This window comes from Corylus avellana, chromosome 2, assembly GCF_965113065.1.
Source record: "Corylus avellana chromosome 2, dhCorAvel1.hap1.2, whole genome shotgun sequence".
NCBI classification, from domain to species: domain Eukaryota; kingdom Viridiplantae; phylum Streptophyta; class Magnoliopsida; order Fagales; family Betulaceae; genus Corylus; species Corylus avellana.
This window is the reverse complement of record NC_142491.1, coordinates 47,072,467-47,092,567: the sequence shown is the minus strand read 5'-3', so window position 1 is coordinate 47,092,567 and position 20,101 is coordinate 47,072,467. Positions and strand designations below refer to the sequence as shown.

The 20,101-nt window shown below is 34.0% G+C and overlaps 2 protein-coding genes across 6 annotated transcripts; both read right to left on the bottom strand.

Annotated features, from left to right (window-relative positions):
- Position 1: 1 nt before the first annotated feature.
- LOC148587818 (receptor-like protein EIX2) lies at positions 2 to 560 on the bottom strand. Its single transcript, XM_088512847.1, has 2 exons — positions 177 to 560; positions 2 to 61 (listed from the first exon to the last, which is right to left on the bottom strand). Exons 1-2 carry the CDS (start codon positions 558 to 560, stop codon positions 2 to 4), a joined length of 444 nt encoding a protein of 147 aa, XP_088368973.1.
- A 6,493-nt stretch (positions 561 to 7,053) lies between these two features.
- ATIM (timeless family protein) lies at positions 7,054 to 19,498 on the bottom strand. Of its 5 annotated transcripts, none has more exons than XM_059578653.2 (19): positions 19,229 to 19,498; positions 18,802 to 18,954; positions 18,529 to 18,688; positions 17,552 to 17,870; positions 17,038 to 17,172; positions 16,770 to 16,959; positions 16,537 to 16,667; positions 15,428 to 15,640; positions 14,242 to 14,408; positions 13,344 to 13,422; positions 11,903 to 12,433; positions 11,321 to 11,691; positions 10,976 to 11,059; positions 10,776 to 10,883; positions 10,369 to 10,599; positions 10,067 to 10,135; positions 9,684 to 9,911; positions 8,718 to 8,831; positions 7,054 to 7,660 (listed from the first exon to the last, which is right to left on the bottom strand). In XM_059578653.2, the coding sequence occupies exons 1-19, from the start codon at positions 19,329 to 19,331 to the stop codon at positions 7,270 to 7,272; spliced, it is 3,777 nt and encodes a 1,258-aa protein (XP_059434636.2). In that variant the 5' UTR covers positions 19,332 to 19,498; the 3' UTR covers positions 7,054 to 7,269. The 5 variants fall into 5 exon arrangements, with proteins under 5 accessions (XP_059434636.2, XP_059434637.2, XP_059434638.2 ...); XM_059578654.2 differs by having other exon boundaries at positions 10,776 to 10,880; XM_059578655.2 differs by having other exon boundaries at positions 15,428 to 15,523.
- Between the last annotated feature and the right edge of the window lie 603 nt (positions 19,499 to 20,101).

The window sequence follows — 20,101 nt, the reverse complement described above, 5'->3', positions numbered from 1 at the left end:
TTTAAGAATTGTATATTGGAAGAAAGGTTCCAAAACCAATTGGGAATTGAGTCTGAGATTCCTACATCAGACATATCAAGGGATGAAAAATTCTTTTGTGTTTGAAGCCATTCAGGAAAGGCTTGACCTAATTTGCAAGAGCTCAATCTAATGACATCCAAATGAAATGGTGGAACCCAAGATGGACTAAAGTTCAAAGACACAGAATTAGAAGATAAGTCCAAGTACGTCAAATGCTGCAAACCAAGTATTGAAATGTTCATCTCACCACGTAGATTTCCACCAACAAGATTATCTGGCCCGAGATTAAGCTCGACAACATGACCTGTTTGGTTGCTGCATTCAATTCCTTTCCATTTGCAGCAATCCTCCTGGCTGCCCCAAGATGACAGCAAATTGGCATCATCTATAAGGCCTTGTTTGAATTTGAGGAGTGCTTGTCTTTCTTCCTCTATGCATCTCACCTCTGAATTACTCATATTCAAACCAAAACCCACTGTGGTTCCAGTACAGAGGAGGAGGCCAAGTATGAGTAGCAATTCAGCATAATCACCTCTCATTGTTTGACGCTCTCTTTGGGACGGTGGTGGCCAAGAGCTGAAGCTGAGATAATAACAAGTTTTAGTAGATGCCACGCCTGGTTTTGATGTCCCAATTTAACAAGAAGAATAATCATTATTTATAGTGTTGTTTTCTACTCTGATTATGTAACCGTAGTGTGAAACAAACGCCTGAAAAAAAAAAACAAAAACAAAAACAAAAAAAAAAACTTGAAAGAAGACTTGACAATCAACTTGCCAAACAAACTTTAGTGAACGTACGCCATCTTGCCAAATCACCCCACTATTACCCCGCAAATCAGGCAAGACTTGGGACTCAACTTGCTTTCTAGAGGCCAAAGTCTTAAAAATTAATAAATAACTGAAATTCAGACCACCACCGGTCTTGTGTGAAGACCCACGACCACAACAGCTCTTTTTTTTTTCTTTTTTTTTTTTTTTTTTATTATATTTTTTGTTATTTTAAGAACCTAGAGGATATATTGCATTTCTTTTTTTAGTTGGAGGTACTTGTTCAATTGATAGTTTGGAAGAATATTGCAAATTGCATAATAGTTTGAGGTGTATGTATATTTTTTCCAATCGTCATATCATGAGATTAATGTAACACGTACATAATTTGAATGAAATGTTGGAACATTGAAAAATTGAAATTGGAACATTGAAAAATTCAACATGGAAAAATTAAATGAAATGTTGGTTTCAATTTTTCAATGTTCCAACATTTCATTCAATTTTTCCACAATCTCATCAAGTCAAGTCTTTATCTCTAATAGCATTAATATTGCTTGAAAAAAGATTACGTTGTGGAATTTTAGGTAATGATGATGAACTTGACATGGGAGCTTCTCAGAAATCACCGGAAAGGAAACCATTATCGACACATTTATTTTCCTTAATTAATTATTGTGGCAAGATTCGTAGTGAAAAAAGGACTAAATAACGTTTATACAAATATTGCATCAATTTATCATTTTTCTCCCTTCATTTCTTGCCTTGATCGTGACCATAATACGAACTTTCTTTCTTCACTTGATTAGCTACTAAAAATCTTAGAAATCAAGTGGAAATTAAGAAATGTACAAGTTAGCATGAGTTATTAACTCTAGATCTCTCTCACTAGAATCTCACCCTATTACGTATGTAGAGAGTTAGTTGTTCAAAAATTCATTATTACTATGACGCTCAATTTTTTTCTTTTTTTATTTCTCAATGGCTATTGCATAAGAAATGCTGTACTTCCCAATTTTTTTTCCTAGCTAAAATATGATCACAAATTATGTATGTGTTACAATCTCATTATATGGCGACACATTTTTCAAAATTGATAATCTTAAGGGAATAACTTATATCCGAAACAGGCCTAAAACATGGGTTTTACAGCATCTAATAATATAGTGACACCTCAGATAAAGCAAAAAAATTGCACAAAAACACCCTAAAACAAATACACCAGAATTCCCTTCCATTTTGGAATAAGTCTGCAATACATGCTTTTTTTTTTTTTTTTTTTCCTTTTGTTTCTTATTATATTTTTTATAGGCACTCAAGGAAAAGAGTCCGAGCCTTTAGTGAAGATCAGAAAGCTATGATCAGAGCTCTATACGAGAAGTGAGTGTTACTTAGCAGGGTGGCTGGTTAATTACAATATCAGTTTAAATTTCCTTTCACTAAATAGACGCTCAAAAGCTGATAAGGATATGCTGGAATATGTTGTTTCCTTTTTTAAAAAATCAAAATTAAAAAAGGGGGCTTTGTTTCATCTATACAAATTCGAAGAGCATAAGAGATGCAGTACATGATTGCAAAATAATTGGATGCAGATAGTAAATTCACGGCTGTCCAAGTTTCTCAAAAACTTAAGCAATCTGCGAACCAAACGAGGCTTTAGTGGCTTAGCAAACTCTATGTATATGAGATTAGTAGTCCCATGAGAATAGACTATTCCCAGAAATAGAGTGTTACTAAACAAAAGACTAGTTATACCTAGTATTAACTAGTCCAATCCAATGGTCAAATCCGCAAACCAAACAAGGCCTAAAGGGATAAATGGTAAAATGGCTTAACGACATTTTCATTCACAAAACGAATTCAGGCCCAGAGTCAGAGATTAGCACAGCCTTCCAAACTTGTCGTATTAACCAAAGCCCACTTTGTGCCATCAAGCCCTTACAGCAAAGGATCCTTTCGAAAAAAATGCCAGAATTTGTACAGAGGGACTTATTTAGAATTTGCGAATGAAATCAATGGGCCTTCTAAGAATCGCGAAACAAATGGGCCTCTAAGAATCACTTAAGATTTATATCATAAGAGGATGAGTGGTCTAATAGTATGTTTTTTTTTTTGAGAACTCCGTGGGGCCAATACAAATTGGGCTACTAGTAGAGCCGGTAGTAGCAGAAGCCTTGGCAGCATTACATCCGGTAGAGTTCAGCCAAGGATAGGGTTTGTAGGAAATAATTTTGGAGGAAGATTGTATGCAAATTGTGAATTCCGTAAAAGGTAAGAGATAAAAGTTGGAGTAAATTTGGCCATATTATATATGAATGAGATTAGATTTGTCTTGAATAATTTGAGATATCTCGATGTTGCCAAATTTATCATGTAAAGAGAGAGGTGTTATTTACCCTTCCACGCATAGTGTTGCTAAAACAAATGGGTGAGGAGTGAGAGTATTTGGAAACCATGGAGCGTTGCCAAAACCATGGGTCTGACTCCTTAATTTGCACATGGTTTTGCATGACTGAGGTTTGATGGCTTATTAGAGAGGGTAAGCCGATGCAAGTGTTCTGGTTTGGAAGGCGATTGCGGTCGCGTGTGGATATCACTTCCTCTGGAACTTTTATCAAACAAGCCAGTGGGCGGTGGCATTGGCCGGGTGAGGAGTGAGAGTATTTAATTGGAAACCATTATTCATTGTTTTTCTAGTAAATTGCGAGACCAGTAATTTATGTTGCGTTTGGTTGGGTTTACTAGAATTGTTTTCAACGGTTATTAGTGGAATGGAATGAAATGATCTTTAACCTTTTAGACTATTAGTACACAAAAATGTTGCTTTTAGTTTTAGATGAGAGACCACAACTGGTTTTTTAGGAGAACATTGGTGAACGTATGAAGTTGAGCTTTCATAAACTGATCTCCCGTAGAATCACAAATATAATCAGGGATTCTTCCAGAGAAATTATTGTTTCCCAAATTAAGCATGGTAAGATACATCTTTACCCAACAGTCAGGGCCGGCTCAACGTATTTTGGGGCCTTAGGCAAAACTTTGAAATTGGGCCTAATTTTTTTTTTTTTTTTTTTTTTTAAGTAACAAAATACTCTTTTCCAATGATCTTTCTCTTTGTTAATTTGTTCTTGGACATTTTTATCAATTGTTTTATTTTTTAACAATCTCATTTCTAAATCAATCTAGTCATTCATGTTAGTAATATGTTCATTGGTTGTTTCATGACTTTTTAGTTTAGCACTAAGATTTTTCCGGTCATTAGTCCCTTCATTAGCTAGTTGCATTCTATTAGGTTTTGAATAAAACAACTTGCAACAAAAACAAAATACTCTATCTACATCTTTTGAATAGACTAGCGATTTTCTATTATGTTGCTCCCCATTTGATAATTTTCGTATATAATATGTATTAGGAAAATGCCTAGAGTTCTCATCTTTAGGAAAATCTATAGTATTGTATCTTATTGGACCATTTTCTACTAACAAATCCCTTAATTTTGCATCAATATTTTTCCATTGGCCAGGGTCATAAATATTTGTAGCAATAGATTTAGATACATCAATAACATTTTCATTATCTTTTAATTCTTTTTGATGAGTTTCTTGTTCATTTATGAGTTTTTCACCTAAATTATCCTCAATATTTTGTTTATTGCTAATAACAAATTTATTTAGAGCTCCTCTTTGAGATTCAATCAATTTGTGTACCTTTTTTTTTTTTTTTTTTTTTTTAAGTTTTTCATATCCAGATGCATATTTTCTAGTAGACATGTTTAATTAAACATACTAACAAATTAAACAAACACGATTTATCAAAAAAAAAATTATGACTATAATAAAATAAATGACAAAACTAGAACAATAAAACCTGATTTGGCAAAAGAATTATGAAGCAGTTCTTGGAGATAGGAAAAGAGACTTAATTACTCGGAGTCGGAGAGAAATAGAAAATGATGAGATAGGCAGAGAAGAAAAACTCAGAAAAGAGCAAGCAAAGAGGAGAGGTAAAGTGGCAAATATAGAGACTCTGATATTTAAAATGCCCATGGTAAGATTACTAGGCTGACAACAGTTTATATTTTTGGCTCTTGGCTTTCCCTACATGGCTAAATAATAAATAAAAAATAAATGGTAATATTTTATTTCTAACGTTTATATTTTCTCATCAAAAACAAAAAGTTTCTAGAAAGAGGCTAAGAGGATGAGTGCATGATGTAGGTGTATACTGTAGCGTCAGGAGCTCTAGGGAATTGGCATGTAATGATGTAAGGCTTTAATGCTTTGTCCTTTTTTAATTTATTTTTTGAATTATTTTTAAAATTTATAGTGGGCTTATTAATTGGAGTCTTATTAAATTGAGGCCTTAAATTTTGATAAAAAAAAAATTTTAGGTCCTTTTAAAAAAAAAATTGGGCCTTTAATTTTTTTTTGGTCCAAAATAATTTTTTTTAACTCAAAATTTTTTTTTGGGCCTTATTAAATTGGGGGCCCTAGGCGAGGGCCCAACTCGCCTAGGGCCTGAGCTGGCCCTGCCAACAGTTAAGGAGTTGTCCGGATAACAAGTTATCCGAAAGATCAAGGTAACTCAAAGACACATCAAGGGCATTCGTGAACCCATTTCTCTCACATACAAATGTAATTGATCCGTGGAACAAATTGTTGGAGAGATTTAACATGGTCCAATCAAAATTAAGTAGTGGGCAACAAACCTCTGAAGCGATTATAACTTAAATCTATGGTAGGAAAATGAATAAATCTTAACGCAAGGACAAGAAAACTAACAAATTTTGCTGAAAACCATTGAAGAGGTATGGTACCAGTGATCTGGTTGTGGGAGAGATTTAAGAGCTTTATATTAGAAGAAAGGTTCCAAAATCAGTTGGGGATGGTATCCGAGATTTCCAGCATAAGACATGTCGAGTCGTGAAAAATTCTTTTGTGTTTGAAGCCATTGAGGAAAAGCTAGCCCCAATTTGCAAGAACTCAATCTTATGGTATCTAGATGAAATGATGGAACCCAGGCTGGACTAAACTTTAGAGACACAGAATTAAAAGAAAAGTCCAATTCATGTAGGTTAGAAAGATTCGACAAATGTGCCTCAATGATGTCACCTTCTAACAAATTTGAAGACACGTCCAAAATCTCCAGCTTGAAAAGCAATCCCATACCTTTGATCATACTTCCATTTAACCTATTGTTGGATAGATGCAACTCTCTCAACAAAGGAAATTTTGAAAGATCAGGTACCTCTCCACTTATTCTATTGTTTGATAAGTCTAATACTTGTAAATTGTGAAGATTCCCCTAAGTTTGTGGGATCATTCCCTCGAAGATGTTGAAAAAGAGGTCAAGATGAACAAGAGTTATCATATTCCCAAAAGCTTTTGGAATTGAACCTTCTAAATTGTTAGAACTGAGGTCAAGAACGACAAGACTATTGGCATATTTGAACAGCCAAGAGAAGATTGAGGAGTTGGATGATTGGAAAAGAAAACAGGGAATGAAAGTGGTGAAGAAGTATTAGCACCAGAAGGCACACAATGATAACACACATAGATGCTCCCCAGCCAACATGCCTATACCATTAAACATTTTAGTGTTCTCATCATGATTCAGCTATAAGCTTGTTGGTGATGGATGCAGTAACTCCTATTGGAGACATAAGGAGCAACTTGTTGAGATGGAGTTTGAACCCACAGGTAGCGTAAGAATATTAATTAGATGATTAAATTCATCAATTCTTATTCACTAAAGCTTTTAAGAAAAGTAGTGATTTAACATGATATCAAAGATAGGTTCGAATCCTAACTCAACAATTCACCCCATTTAACTTAAATATTTTATATGTTAAGCTTCACTTGTTAAGATGAAGTTTGAGCTCACCCGTAAGAAAAAAAAGTTAGAATATAATTAAATAATTAAATTCATTCATTCTTATCAACTTCAACTTTTAGAATAAGAGGGGATTTAACACATGTATTGCTTGTACACAACTATAAAAATCACTCAGCTGGTAAGCCAAGTTTTATGCCAAGGTATGTCAAAGAAGAAAGACGAGGAAGCCAATTAAAGATGGCCAAAACTTGTGTCAATATATCCTTAAGGAAGCTGAGATCTACAGTCCCAAAGGTCAAAAGTTTCCCAAGCTTGTAAGATATCATTCATTCATTCTACTAAAAACGAGAATTGTAAGATACAGATATCTGTTTTTTAATTTTTCCCTGAGAGATCCAGATATTTCAAAGATATGCTAAACATTTATGGCCCCAAAAAAGAAAAGATATGCAACCGACAAAATATGGGATTTTACTAATCCAAAATTTTGGTTGGGATGGAAAAACTTTGGATAAGACAAAATCGTAGGTAACAACAAAGTTCATGAATGCTATGCTATATACATAATTATATAGTAATAGAAGAAATTTAATACAATTGTAAGGCATTAAAAATAAGAGAACTGATCGGCCACACTCCAGTCTCAGTCATCCTCAAGATCAAGTACCATCCTCAACTTCCTTCTCATTACAGCACTCTTTGGAGGTACACTAGAAACCACTTCGTCCCCCCAATCTGCCAACTCATCGTCCACTTGCTGACGTGACACAAGATCTAAATTGCTTTCCGGTGCAACACCTAACAAATTTTCACTACCAGCCCTAATAAGAGCATTCTTTGGAGACGCAACTAGAGCCACTTCATCCCTCAAATCTGCCAACTCATCATCCACTTGCTGATGTGACAAATGATCTAAATTGTTCAAAGGTGCAACGCCTAAAAGATTTCCACTGTCCATGCAAGTGCCATGGTTAAATGCATTATCCACATCCATTCCTGCAGGCTCCAACCTTCTGCATTGGTTGCTAACATCCCTGAAAAGAGATTAAGTAGGATGAATTTTACGTCAAAGTTGATAAATGTTAACAGATTATTCCTGAGCTACTCCCATCACAAACAATTATTGGGGCAACCAACCTCAAGTAAATATCTGAGGCCATTCTTTATTAAATAATCTGTTTTTTTTTTTTTTTTTTTTTTTTGTACAAGAAATAGCCAGCTTAATAAATATGACACACCTTTATAAATATTATCAGCCTAGTGAAAATGAAATGCAGATAACTTATTTGAACTAAAAGGTAGCATTGTAACAATGGGAAATATAAATAAACTTTATCAAGGGAAAAAACACTTCATTTGACATTATTCCTGCATGTCACTGTTCCAAACAAACTTAAGAAGCTCAATCAACTGTCTTTATATCTCCTTTTTTCTTTCACCTTATTCTCTACATAAATTAGTACTGTTGAATATCCGAATTCTGAAACTTCTTTTTATCTTTTTATAGGAGTGATTTGCCGACTTTTAATGGAAGATCAAGAACCTTACTCTTCAAACATTAGATCCACTTTTCAATTTTGGCTTTCATGTTAACTGCAAGCCTACTCAATCTAAAATGGACGCAAACCTTCAACTACAATCATTCTAAATATAAGGCAGTTGAAGTTTCTTTATAGCTAGGCATCCTAGGGAAGTGGGGATGATTAGATGCAGAAAACAGTTTCTAGAAAGATGATAAGATTTCATTCCTTCAGAGCGAGATTAACATGTCTCTTCCAAAGAAATGGAAATGCTTTTCAGATTTTAAGCCAACTGTTGACTTCTTATTCATCTCCAAGTATGCAAATATTTCAAACATGGTACACCAACATCACAACTATATTGATACCATCCACACTCACGAGCTCCAGTATCCTGCTTTCCAAAAATTCCTTTCCGATTGCAGATGCAGTTACTACTTGAAAATAAAAAATGTGACACTAACCTTCCTAGTTCAGTCTGAATTATATGTACAGCAATATAAGGTTGGTAGAATAAGTTGAATAATGTTCAGTAACTGGCAAGAAGAAACATGGTGGATGAGCAAAATACCGTTCTATAACTCCTTCGGTAGCTCTATTTCCATAATCATTTTGAGTTGTCCCCTGAATTGAGATGGCCATGACCTTCTCATACTTCGACTGAGGAAGGGGCCTTTTAGTTTTCCTATGTCCAAAAGATGAATTAAATTTAATTTGACAAGAACAAGAAAATACAAGAAGAAAAGTAATGAACAGGCTTAACACACTGATACTCTAATTAAAAGTTACAGGGTAGCTAAAATATGTATAACTATTTTCCAAAAAATACTACCAACCAAAAAAGAATATGATGCATGCACGAAATTATGAAAATTATCCCAGGGGTCACATGTTTAGTGTGGGTAAATATCTACATAAGAGCTATAATAATAGAGTAATTCTAAACATCACCCTTGTGTCCCTCTTGTGTCCACCCAAAATTGATGTGACTTTTAAAATTACTATTGGATTTGTGATAAATCATTATTGAATTTTGATCCAATTGTGATTGTAAAAGCCACATCAATTTTGGGTGGACACAAGTGACATCTATCATTACTCATAATAATAACATGACAAGATTTTGTCACCATTCTAATGTTATATACACAACGCAAAGGAACTTTAGATCAATACAAAATTTCAGAATTCCACCAATGATGGATTTCAACAAAAATGTTTTGATGTGTTACCATAAGATCCAGAACAGTCGTAAAATTTAAAAGATTACCGCAAAAGTATTTAGTTAACGAATTGCGTCACTTGCAAATTTGCATATCAGAATAAAAATTACAACTAAAAAGGGCATGTATTAGAATAAAAAAAACTTAGTACCAAAAAAAAAACATGGATATTCAAAAATATGAAGATGACTTTTTTTAGAAATTAATAATATTAAAAGCAGAAGATGTACACAGGGCAGTACATCAAGAAGAGCACTGAATGCTGTCTGTGAACATGAAAGAGCACAGGATACTGCTAATGAACATGACATTACCTATTCATTAACGATAACAATGTTTCATCATCAGAATCATGTGCTTCGTCTGTAAAGGAGTCGTTAAGATTCTCATCCCTCAGATGCATGTTAGCTTCAAATCTCTTATGTTGAGGAACATGTAGGCCAAGTTGCTTAAGTTTGTGAGAAACTTGGACAGCCGTGAATTTACTATCTGCATCCAATTCTTTTGCAATCATGTAGCTGCATCTCTTATGCTCTTTGAATCTGTGTAGATGAAACAAAGCCCCCTTTTTTATTTTTATTTTTTTAAAAAGGAAACAACATATTCCAGCATATCTTTATCAGCTTTTGAGCGGCTATTTAGTGAAAGGAAATTTAAACTGATATTGTAACCAGCCACCAAGCTAAGTAACACTCACTTCTCATATAGAGCTCTGATCATAGCTTCCTGATCTTCACTAAAGGCTCGGACTCTTTTCCTTGAGTGCCTATAAAAAATATAATAAGAAACAAAAGGAAAAAAAAATGCATGTATTGCAGACTCATTCCAAAATGGAAGGGACAATTAGTCAACAAGGAATTCAGACTTTAAATAAATAACACCAAATGCATTTTATATGGATCATGCTTTGCAAGTTCAATACTGCTGCTTTAGAAACAAGCTCATACAAGGTAAATATAATCTGCAATATCCGGAAAGCATAAAATTTATAATACTTACAGGGGCCGATTCAACAAACTTCCTTCTAAATCATCCGAGTTATGACAATTACTAACACTTTCTGCTGCTTTTCCTTCACCCTCGTGCTCATCAACATATCGCATCTTTTTCCTTGGTGCAACTCTCAGTCCTAACTGTCTAAGCTTATTAGAAATTTGTGCGGGTGAAACTTTACCATCAGAATCTAGAACTTCCGCAATTCGACGACTACAATGTCGATCATCTTTGAATCTAACATAGCCACATTTGTCAGCAAAGATTTAGTGCAAAGAGTTCAGAAGGTACAGGATGAGAATAAAATGAGACTATCAAACAATACCTAATCAATTCACCAAAAAAAGATCATATGAGGCATAAATGTGATAATCTAAGAGCCCTATTGAAAGCAATGCTTTAAGAACACTTACTTCTCATAGAGATCCTTAATTTTTGTCTCCATCTCACCACTTAGAAAAAGTCTTCTCTTTCCTCTAGGGGCCCTTTCAGATTCATGTTCCTTGTTGGACTGGCCCCTACTGCAACAGCAAAATGCATCAAGGAGTTTCATAGACATGAAAATCTTCAAGTACAATACCAATTCCCAAGAATTATAATTCTGAGAGCATACCTATCATAGTTTTCTTTTCTATTAATATCACTCTCTGAAATAGATGTGACGCCTCCTTCCTCTTTGCCAGAATCTTCTTCAATACTGTACAAAGAAGGGGGCATTTAATAATTCATTTTCTTGCAGCACCACTGTTCAACCAAAACAAACTTCATTCTTTTGTTTTCTTTTCCTTTTTTCTCAATAAACAAACTTTGATAAACAGCATCTCTGAACAAGGCAGCCTACAAATGAATGGCTTGAGATGCAGCATTTCCAGTAAGAAATAGAAAATGAAAAGGTCGAGAAACAAAAAAAATAAAATAAAGACTAGACAAATGATCAAGTTTCCAGAACAAGTCTTACTTCTCAAATCCTTGCTTATGAGAGATCACAACATCAGCTTCATCTTCACCAAGTGCATCTGCTATGTTTCTTCCGGTCCATTCCCTGGCCTGTGATGAACCAATTTCTCCACTCATGGAAATATTTTCCCAGTTTCTACTTTCCTTCCTCAAAGAAGCAAACTCATGCACTAAATATTCAGCATTAATATAATGGCATTCTTTGCGGGTCTTCCAAAAGAGAACTTCCACAAAAAGAAGGGGTTGGCTTTTCATTTTTCTTAGCATCCTTCTCACCACACTCGCTAAGAAATCAATAATATTTTCATATTCTTTTGGCGGACATGAGTTCTGCTCAACCAGGATACTATGGAAAGTGGTGAGGATTGATAACTGCAAAAATGTCCAGAAAAATAGTACATGAGATATATATATTCATAAATAACTTGGAGTATCTTTGGGAAAATATGGATGTCCTCATAGTTATATTTTGTGAAAAGGGAAATTTAAGCTTGAAAGAAGCAAGATTATTTGTCTTTTGATAGGTAGGACATTGTGTGTTTTTTCCTACTTTTTGGAAGGTAAGTACATTACAAATTTTAACCTGATAAAGCATTGGAGAGAGCTCCAAGTCATCAGTAATCCTCCGCAACATGCATATTATGTAGTGATTTGTACTGGTGGAATTGCTCTTATAAAACTTAAGCAACCAACACAATTTATGAATAATGTTGTCGCTTGCAAAAGCAGAAATCAAAGTTGACACACTAAAATCAACTTCATCAGTTGAATCTAGACGCTCCTCACTGGAAGAATCACCAGTGCCATAACAGAGATCATCATTAGCATGATCAGCACTTTTGTTACCCATCTGTAGCATATTGCCTTTAAGGTTCCCTGACTCCAACACAGATATTTCAGATTCATCAGCTTGTGAAGGGACAATAATGTTTTCTTTCCCATTAGAATTTGTATTTGTTGGACTTCCCTTCTGGCTGATGCTCATATCCACTGACTGCTCACCATTAGAGATGCCAATCTCATTCTGAATGTTAACATGATCTCCCAGTAGTCCATTTTCTGCTTCCTTGTTGCTCAATGACTTCTTTCTCTTTCTCCTTGACTTTCTAGAAACCTTAATAATGAGAAGAGGTTTCAGTGGAGACTCTCATAACAAAAGCTATCCTAGACTGATAAAAATTGATCAAAACATACCCAAAGGTAGGTACAACTTGTATTAGGCTATCCATAAAAAAATAAAAAATAAAAATAGGCAGAAAATAAGCAAAACAATTTCTTATTCAAAGAGATACTTCACATATGCTAATAATGGAATACATGTTCCTAGCATTAGCAAATGGAAAGAAAAATGGATGCATCAGTATCACAAGGACAGCTTTCAAGTCAAAAGATGGATGCATAAATTCAAACAGATTATAGAATAAATGCTGCAATGAAAACCCTCTTTCCAAGAAGAGTACATAGCTGCACAGGAGAAGAGCATTTTATAGCATTACATATTGCCGTGCTCAAGATAAAAGACAATGCAATGAATTCATAACCAACTCAAAAAGGACAAAATAAACCAGGAAAATACAAATCTACTTTTACTGATTAGAGATATACGTCTAGCAAGGAAAATGACACACAATCTGTGGGAAAATAAAACAATATTCGAACTAAAATATGACATATAAAAAGTATCATTGAGATACATCTCTTACAAATTGATAAGGGAAGATGTTTATGCACTTTTACATGATTGTACTTGGAATAGGTGTTATAAACTTGGTGGATAAAAATTATTAGCTTTGAGGTGTTTCAATTTACAATAGATATCAAACTAGAGTGAGGAATCGCATAAATATTAGTTAAGCTTGTTGAAATGTAATTTTAGAAGTGACTCCATCTGCTGAGGAAAAAAAGAAGAAGTAGTGACTCTATCTGCCAAATTTGCACCATTTACTTTCTCCGTGACTCGAAGAAGAAAAAAAATCTTTCCATCTCAATTTAACCCACAAAAGCATGAAAAAAGCATAACACACCCTCAATGTTCCACGTTCTTGAATTTTCTCCATGAGCTGAACAATTTTATGAATTATCTCTACCAAATCTGCAAGATCACTGAGAAGAAAAAATATCATAAATATGACACCAATACATTCAAGAAAGAATAGAAACTATATTATGTAAATAGCTGCTATATGCATATGTGTGAGTAGAATTACATATTTACCATAGGGATATACTATAGGAATCCTAATAGCCAGGGTAGAATCTGGCACCTATATATTCACATTACTAAAATATAAAAATAAAACTGTCTAGATTAATGAGGAAATAAGAGTTAATACAGACAGTGCATGTGCAAACTGGAAAAAAAAAAAATACACTTAGTTAAGTGTACGAGAAACTTCATTTAGTTTTAAAGAAATGCTAAATACTATAATTCTCTCCAACATTTATCTAACAATGCTAGCGTGACACTCCCAACTAACCCTTTGATTAATCATTGGCAATAAAATATATATATATATATATATATATATATATATATATATATATATATATATAAGATGGTTGGTTGGGAGTGTCATGTCAACATTGTTGGATCGAATTATAGTATCTAGTATTACTCTTAGTTTTAATGTAACTTTGCTTGCATGTGCAGACTGGAACAAAAATAAAAATAAAATAAAAAATAAAAAATTAGAAGAGTAGCCTAATATGAAAGCAATGTGCCTAAGAGAGGCGCTAAAGAATGATTTAGAAAGGCATCTAAATACTCTACCAAGAAAAGAAGGCCTATAAACCAAAATTAATTCTCGTACTATTGAATTCAACTACTAGGAGGAAACTCCTTGCTACCACATTTGAGAGATTAAAAAAAAAAAAAAAGATAACGAATAAATATTTTGGGTTGTTAATATGCAAAGGAAAAACCTTTTTGGTTGTTTGTGAGTGTCAAACATTTTGATCAAGTTTAAGAGGAACTGAGTAATCCCGTGATCAGTCTGATCATAAAATAACTTGTAAAGAAGGATGCGCACTGTGTGAGACTCCTTGGAGTTGTCTGGCGATAGCTTAAGCACCAAATCTAGAATGCAAATCTGCAAACAGGCAAGGCTACAAATCAGAAAGAAGGTTAATGCAAGGAGTTGCTTGAATTTCATTTTTTGTGGGTCTCAAAATGAGAAGTGAAGCTGTAAAGCCTGTTCTACTTTATATGGCATGTAAAGCAATGTCCCAAATAACAAGTGGAACAACTAACTGACAGCATGTTGCAAACTAACAAACAAATTCCAACTTTATATATATATATATATATATATATATATATATATATATATATACAATTAGAAAATTGTGCATAGTTAGAGTGACTATTGCTGTATATAACACTTTTGGGTTGCTGGATAGGACAAGAGGTACTGGACTTTATAGGTATTTTATACCTATCCTATGCAACAGAACTGGATTAGGCTGACACCATGTATGTTATCTACAAAGCATTTGCCTTGCCTTTAGTGCCTTTAACATATTTGAGGGCTAGCAAAGTTGTATCTATGATTTGCGATAATTCAATTTCAATGCACTCCTTCAGTGCATTTACATACAAGTTGTCATATTTGAAATTTTGGTTGCTAAGGAAAATTTTAACAAACTGCAAAATTCAAGAATTAAATTCCAACCTAGGAAACAACAAACATTTATGGAAAAATTACATATATTCTCAAATCAAATATACTTGCATACTTGCAACCATTTACAAATCTCTCGTTACAATTGTCAAAAAAAATCAAATTATATGTCATGTAAAAATACACTGAGCCACAAAAATTCTCTTTTCCAAACAACCATCATCTAAGGAAGGTTTTATAAGAAGCCCATTCCTCCAGTCACACAATATGGTGCTCTTTTGGATCTGTGTTCTTAATGCAGGGAGGAAAGAAATAACAGATAAATAAGCAATAGTCGCATAACCCATACATTGCTTGACATTTAGTGAAGGTAAAAATAAGATGCTAAGGAAGCAGAGAAATGTTTATTGATCCACCATCCATAAGGCATATATTGGTCAGGCTAACAAAGCTAACAGAACTTTTTGAGTTGAAGGTGGAAAAATCACCATAGTTTTCATAAGAGAACCAGGTGCAGAGAGGAATTTGAAGTCATGTGTTCCCTTTAACCCATCAAATGCATCCCGCCACTTTAAAATGACTAGCTGGAACATTGATTCATTCATCGATTCAGTGATTGGTCCACATATATCACCTCTAAAAATTATGCCGTTAGCATCTTTATCGACAAAAGCTTCAGAAATGTCTACCCCCGCATTTGGCTGTTAAACCACAGAAAACCCAAGAGAACATTTCAAAATATTTTATAACGAAAAGAATATTGAAATAACAACTAATTATTGAGCAACAAAAAAAAAAAATGTCAAACTAGACATCAAGAAATAGAACTTCTGACAAAATGCTATAACACGTCAAAAACAGGGCTTTAAACCAATGAGCTCAAACAAAACTTCCTCCCTTTATAAAAACAAAGTGCTCATGAGGTCGTAGGTTCAAAACTCACTGGGTGCAATGTATAACTTACCAACAGGGAAACGAACCAAGGCTTCAAATTGCGTTTTCTTGTTTTCAATCGAAAACTGTATTTTATCCTTTACACGTGTAAAATTTCCAATACGCCAATTTTTTTTTTATAAGTAAACGACAAATATCATTAAAAGCGTAAGGTGCCCCTATTATTTTAAAAGGACAAAAGCAACAATAAATCTTTCATTGAACAAAAGTTTTCCTTGTTAAGATATTCCCTCAATAGATACGTCTGAAGCTCACAACAGATAAAATCAGAACTATATTTGCACTATTCTGGAACCTTGTTGGTGAGCCCACAATAAGAAAGAAGAGCAATGTGATTAATTTCCTAGTTACTCGTAAAAGAATCTAATCATGCCTAGGAATTTAAGAAAAGAGGTGTGAGACATCAAGTAAATCTGTTCCCGTTATATCGTTACAAAGATGTTAACAAAAAATTTAATGGGTGTAAATTAACCTTTTTTTTTTTTTTTGCTTTCAATAATTAGCTATCATATTCATTCAGTTAAAGGTTTTGTCACTTCTATTTTACTTTGAGAATCATACTAACAAAACTTCAATGAAAAGAAATATGTCCAAGAGTATGAAAACATATAGAGATGAGAATATGCCAGATTTCATGTCTCACCTTGGAATTCAAAAACTTATGATATTGAAAGGAAGTGACAAACTGAGCAACTTGAAAGAAAACAATGACATCACTCTTCTGAATTGCATGGCTTTCCTTTTCAATATCCTCACGAATTGACTGCATTAGAACTGACAAAAAAAATTGGATTGCATTACGATGTCAGAACATTACAATTAAAGTCTGAAAGAAACAAAGATTAAGTTAAAATAGGCATTTTCCAAAAGACTTGCCATTGTAACCCCCCAATAGAAACTGGCTCACAAAACCATGAAGCAACTTCAAAATTTTATCCTCTGTTGAAGGTAATCTACCAATATCCCAGGCAATCCTTTTTATTGGACCCCGAGGAATCTTGTGTGGTTTAAGCATGGTATCTTGAGATGCAGAAGCTGGCCCCTTTAGTACTGCCTTTGAACCATCCTGTAGGAAAAACTACTGGTGTTAATGAAACTTTAAATCACAACCCTCGCTAATATCAGCAGCAGTGGAACTTCATACCATCTTAAGCCGTGTAAACGTCCCAATAAACTGTGAATGCCGACCCATATTCAATAGTCTAGAACGCCTTCTTTTCTCTTCTTCCTCCATAATGGACTTGAGACTACCAAGAGAAGCTTTGTTGTCTTCATCCACCTAATAGACAAAACACATTATTATTGCACTACCACATGCATGCCAACAAGAAACCGTACAACAGGTGAAAGATGATATTAGTACTCAGATACTGTGAAGCTCAACGGCCAAATGCATGAAGAGAAGGAAACGTGTCACCAATTCAACTTATACCTGATGAGCTATAGTCATTATGGCAAACCATATCTGTATGTTATGGCTATGTCAATGTAATTTCAGTATTTCGCATCAGAGCTTATGAGAAAGCTTTAAATTATCTTTGATTTTTCCTGGTCGAGCCTGTTTATCTTTTTTTTTTTTTTCCTTAATTTTGGCCAGCTTGACATAAACTTTTATTGTTACCATAAAAGACACTGAAAAGAGATGAAGTGAAACCAACCTTAAAACCCTTCAGATGTGCCTTGGCAATCAACTCTGGCTCTTGACCCATAAATATGTAATTGAAAATCTCCAGCAAAAGTAAGTTATCCTGATGGAGATAGCCACAAGAACCACCAAGATGCTGAGTTATGACTAAAATTAAGTCCATTACATTCTCGTGGAATAAAAGTTCCAGAAATCTATCCCTCAACAATAAAAATTGACTAGCAGATCCCCCAGCCTTCTGCTGCAATGAGATTTCTTGAATAGCTAGAACATTTCGAAATAAGGTAAGCACCAACTGCATCAATTTCCAGTCATCCTCTGTGAATGTTTCACTGTGTGACAAAAAATTACTCATAAAACCAATTTTAAGAAGGAAGCAGGCATTAGTCAGTAACTCAACAAATAAAAAGAACTAAAATAGATAATGACAACAACAATGCGAAGATAACAAGACTTTGGAAACGATAATCATCTCAAAAACTTATGATGCATGAACAATTGGCATGTCAAGATGCAGTGAAAAGTAATATAAGTAACAGATACCTTATATATATATATATATATATATATATATATATATATATAAGGGCCATCATTTAAAGACAACCAACGTGGGTATAAGTAAATATGAAGCATTTTTAATTACTACTCACTTTTACAAAGAAAAGAAATAGAAATGAGAATAAAAGTAGTGTTTCTAAGGCATGAACAGAACTCATAAGTTATCAACAAGCCATTCACAGGCAGTAATTGCAATTTGAAGAGGCATACAAGGAACTTATAAGGAAAATCAACTAGAACCATGACCTTAATTCATTTGCTGCAAAAACTTTGGAAAATAATTAAAAAGTAAAATATCCAATGCTTTGTTTCATGCTATTTCAATTCCCAGATAATAACCAAACACTTGTTTTAGCTGCAGTTCAACAAAAAATTCAATACCAGACTCAAATGATGCAAAATCTATGATTCTGAATGAGTAATCCTTACCGTTCCAAATTTTCCAGTGGACTTTCTAGAAGCGAGACTATCACTGCAATAACGTCACTACATGTAATTGAAGCCTTCAACCCCCATAGATATTCTAGCTGTTGTGAAATATCATTTGATGTAGGCTCAATAGGCATACCAAGGAACACCAAAACTTTAACTGCAAGACAGAAAAAATAATAACATAATTAAAAAAAAATAACAATAATAATAATAATAAACTGCTCTGATTTTTCTTTCCAAACACGAGATGGAAAAATAAGCAAAACCTGCCTGCATTTAGAACCAAACTAGAATCATCTTGGCAGTGTTCAATAATAGGTATCAAATCTTTAGATACAATGTTCCATTTACAGACTTGTTTAAACACATCTCGAGTTTGTGGATCATCACGCCTCAAAAACCTCAGCAAATCCTTCAAATTGTCTGCCAAAGGTAGGATTTAAAATTAAAATCGAACGGCAAGAGCTAGAAAAACAAACTTAAGACTTAATAATTTTTCATACCCTCTATTTTTAAGGAATCAAATCAGAAATTTTAGCCCAATTGATTTAATTATTTACTAACATATGAGAAAAAATAATAATAAAAGAAAAAAAAAGAATAATGAAATTCAAAGCTTTCTTTTTTCCTTCAAAAAATTCGCACATTTTCCTAGAAACCAAATAGAGAGTTGTGGAGAAAGTGAATGGGGGTATACCTAGACAGTACTCCCCCTTTATGTAGCCGATCCGATTGCCGTTCTCGTCCTCCTCGGCGATTCCGAGACCCGCGCAGATCACCGATAACCCCTCCGTGTCCATTTTCTTTCACTTTTTGTCAGCGTTGGGGTTTTGAAAGTTGGATTGGCTTCGGGTTTCGGATTTATAGAGACAGAGAAACGAGGGGTTTTGCTGTGACTGAGAGGTCTGATCTGAGAGACAAAGAGAGAGGGGTTTATAGTTAGGGCTTCAGAATTGCCAAATGGGTATGCGAATTTTCCCGCGCTTTCTGAGAGGCTGTGAAGGCTTTTAGTTTGGGCGGGAGATGATATGGTGCTTCTGCGGGTATGTCTGTACCCAATGATGTAGCATTACTATGATTTCTCTAATTTTCTTTTTCTTATTTTGTACATCAAAGTCCCGTTTGGACCTATTGGGATAGTCTCATTCAATTTTAAGGGTTTATTTTGCAAACTAAACGGCCCTAAATTTGATTTTTTTCCCTTTCATTCTTCTATTTGTCCATTAAAGCACCATTGGACCAACAAAAAATGCATTACGCCCATGATTATACCAAATTATGGTCTTCTAAAATTTGTAGCCTAATTCTAGATTCTATATATTATGGAAGTTAATTTATCAGTTTTATAATTCTTGAAACTTTAGGAAGTTAACCTGACCTCAAAATTGGCTGCAAAATAACCGGTTGGTGACAAGTTGGTGACCAAACAAAGCTATATTAGTCTAAGATAAAGATACATTCTAATGACAAAGCATTGATTTCCATTCCATTTCCCTTGTGTGATTATCATTTTTTCTATTATTCTAATAATAGCTTTAAATATAACCTGTAATTTACATTTTATAGAAAT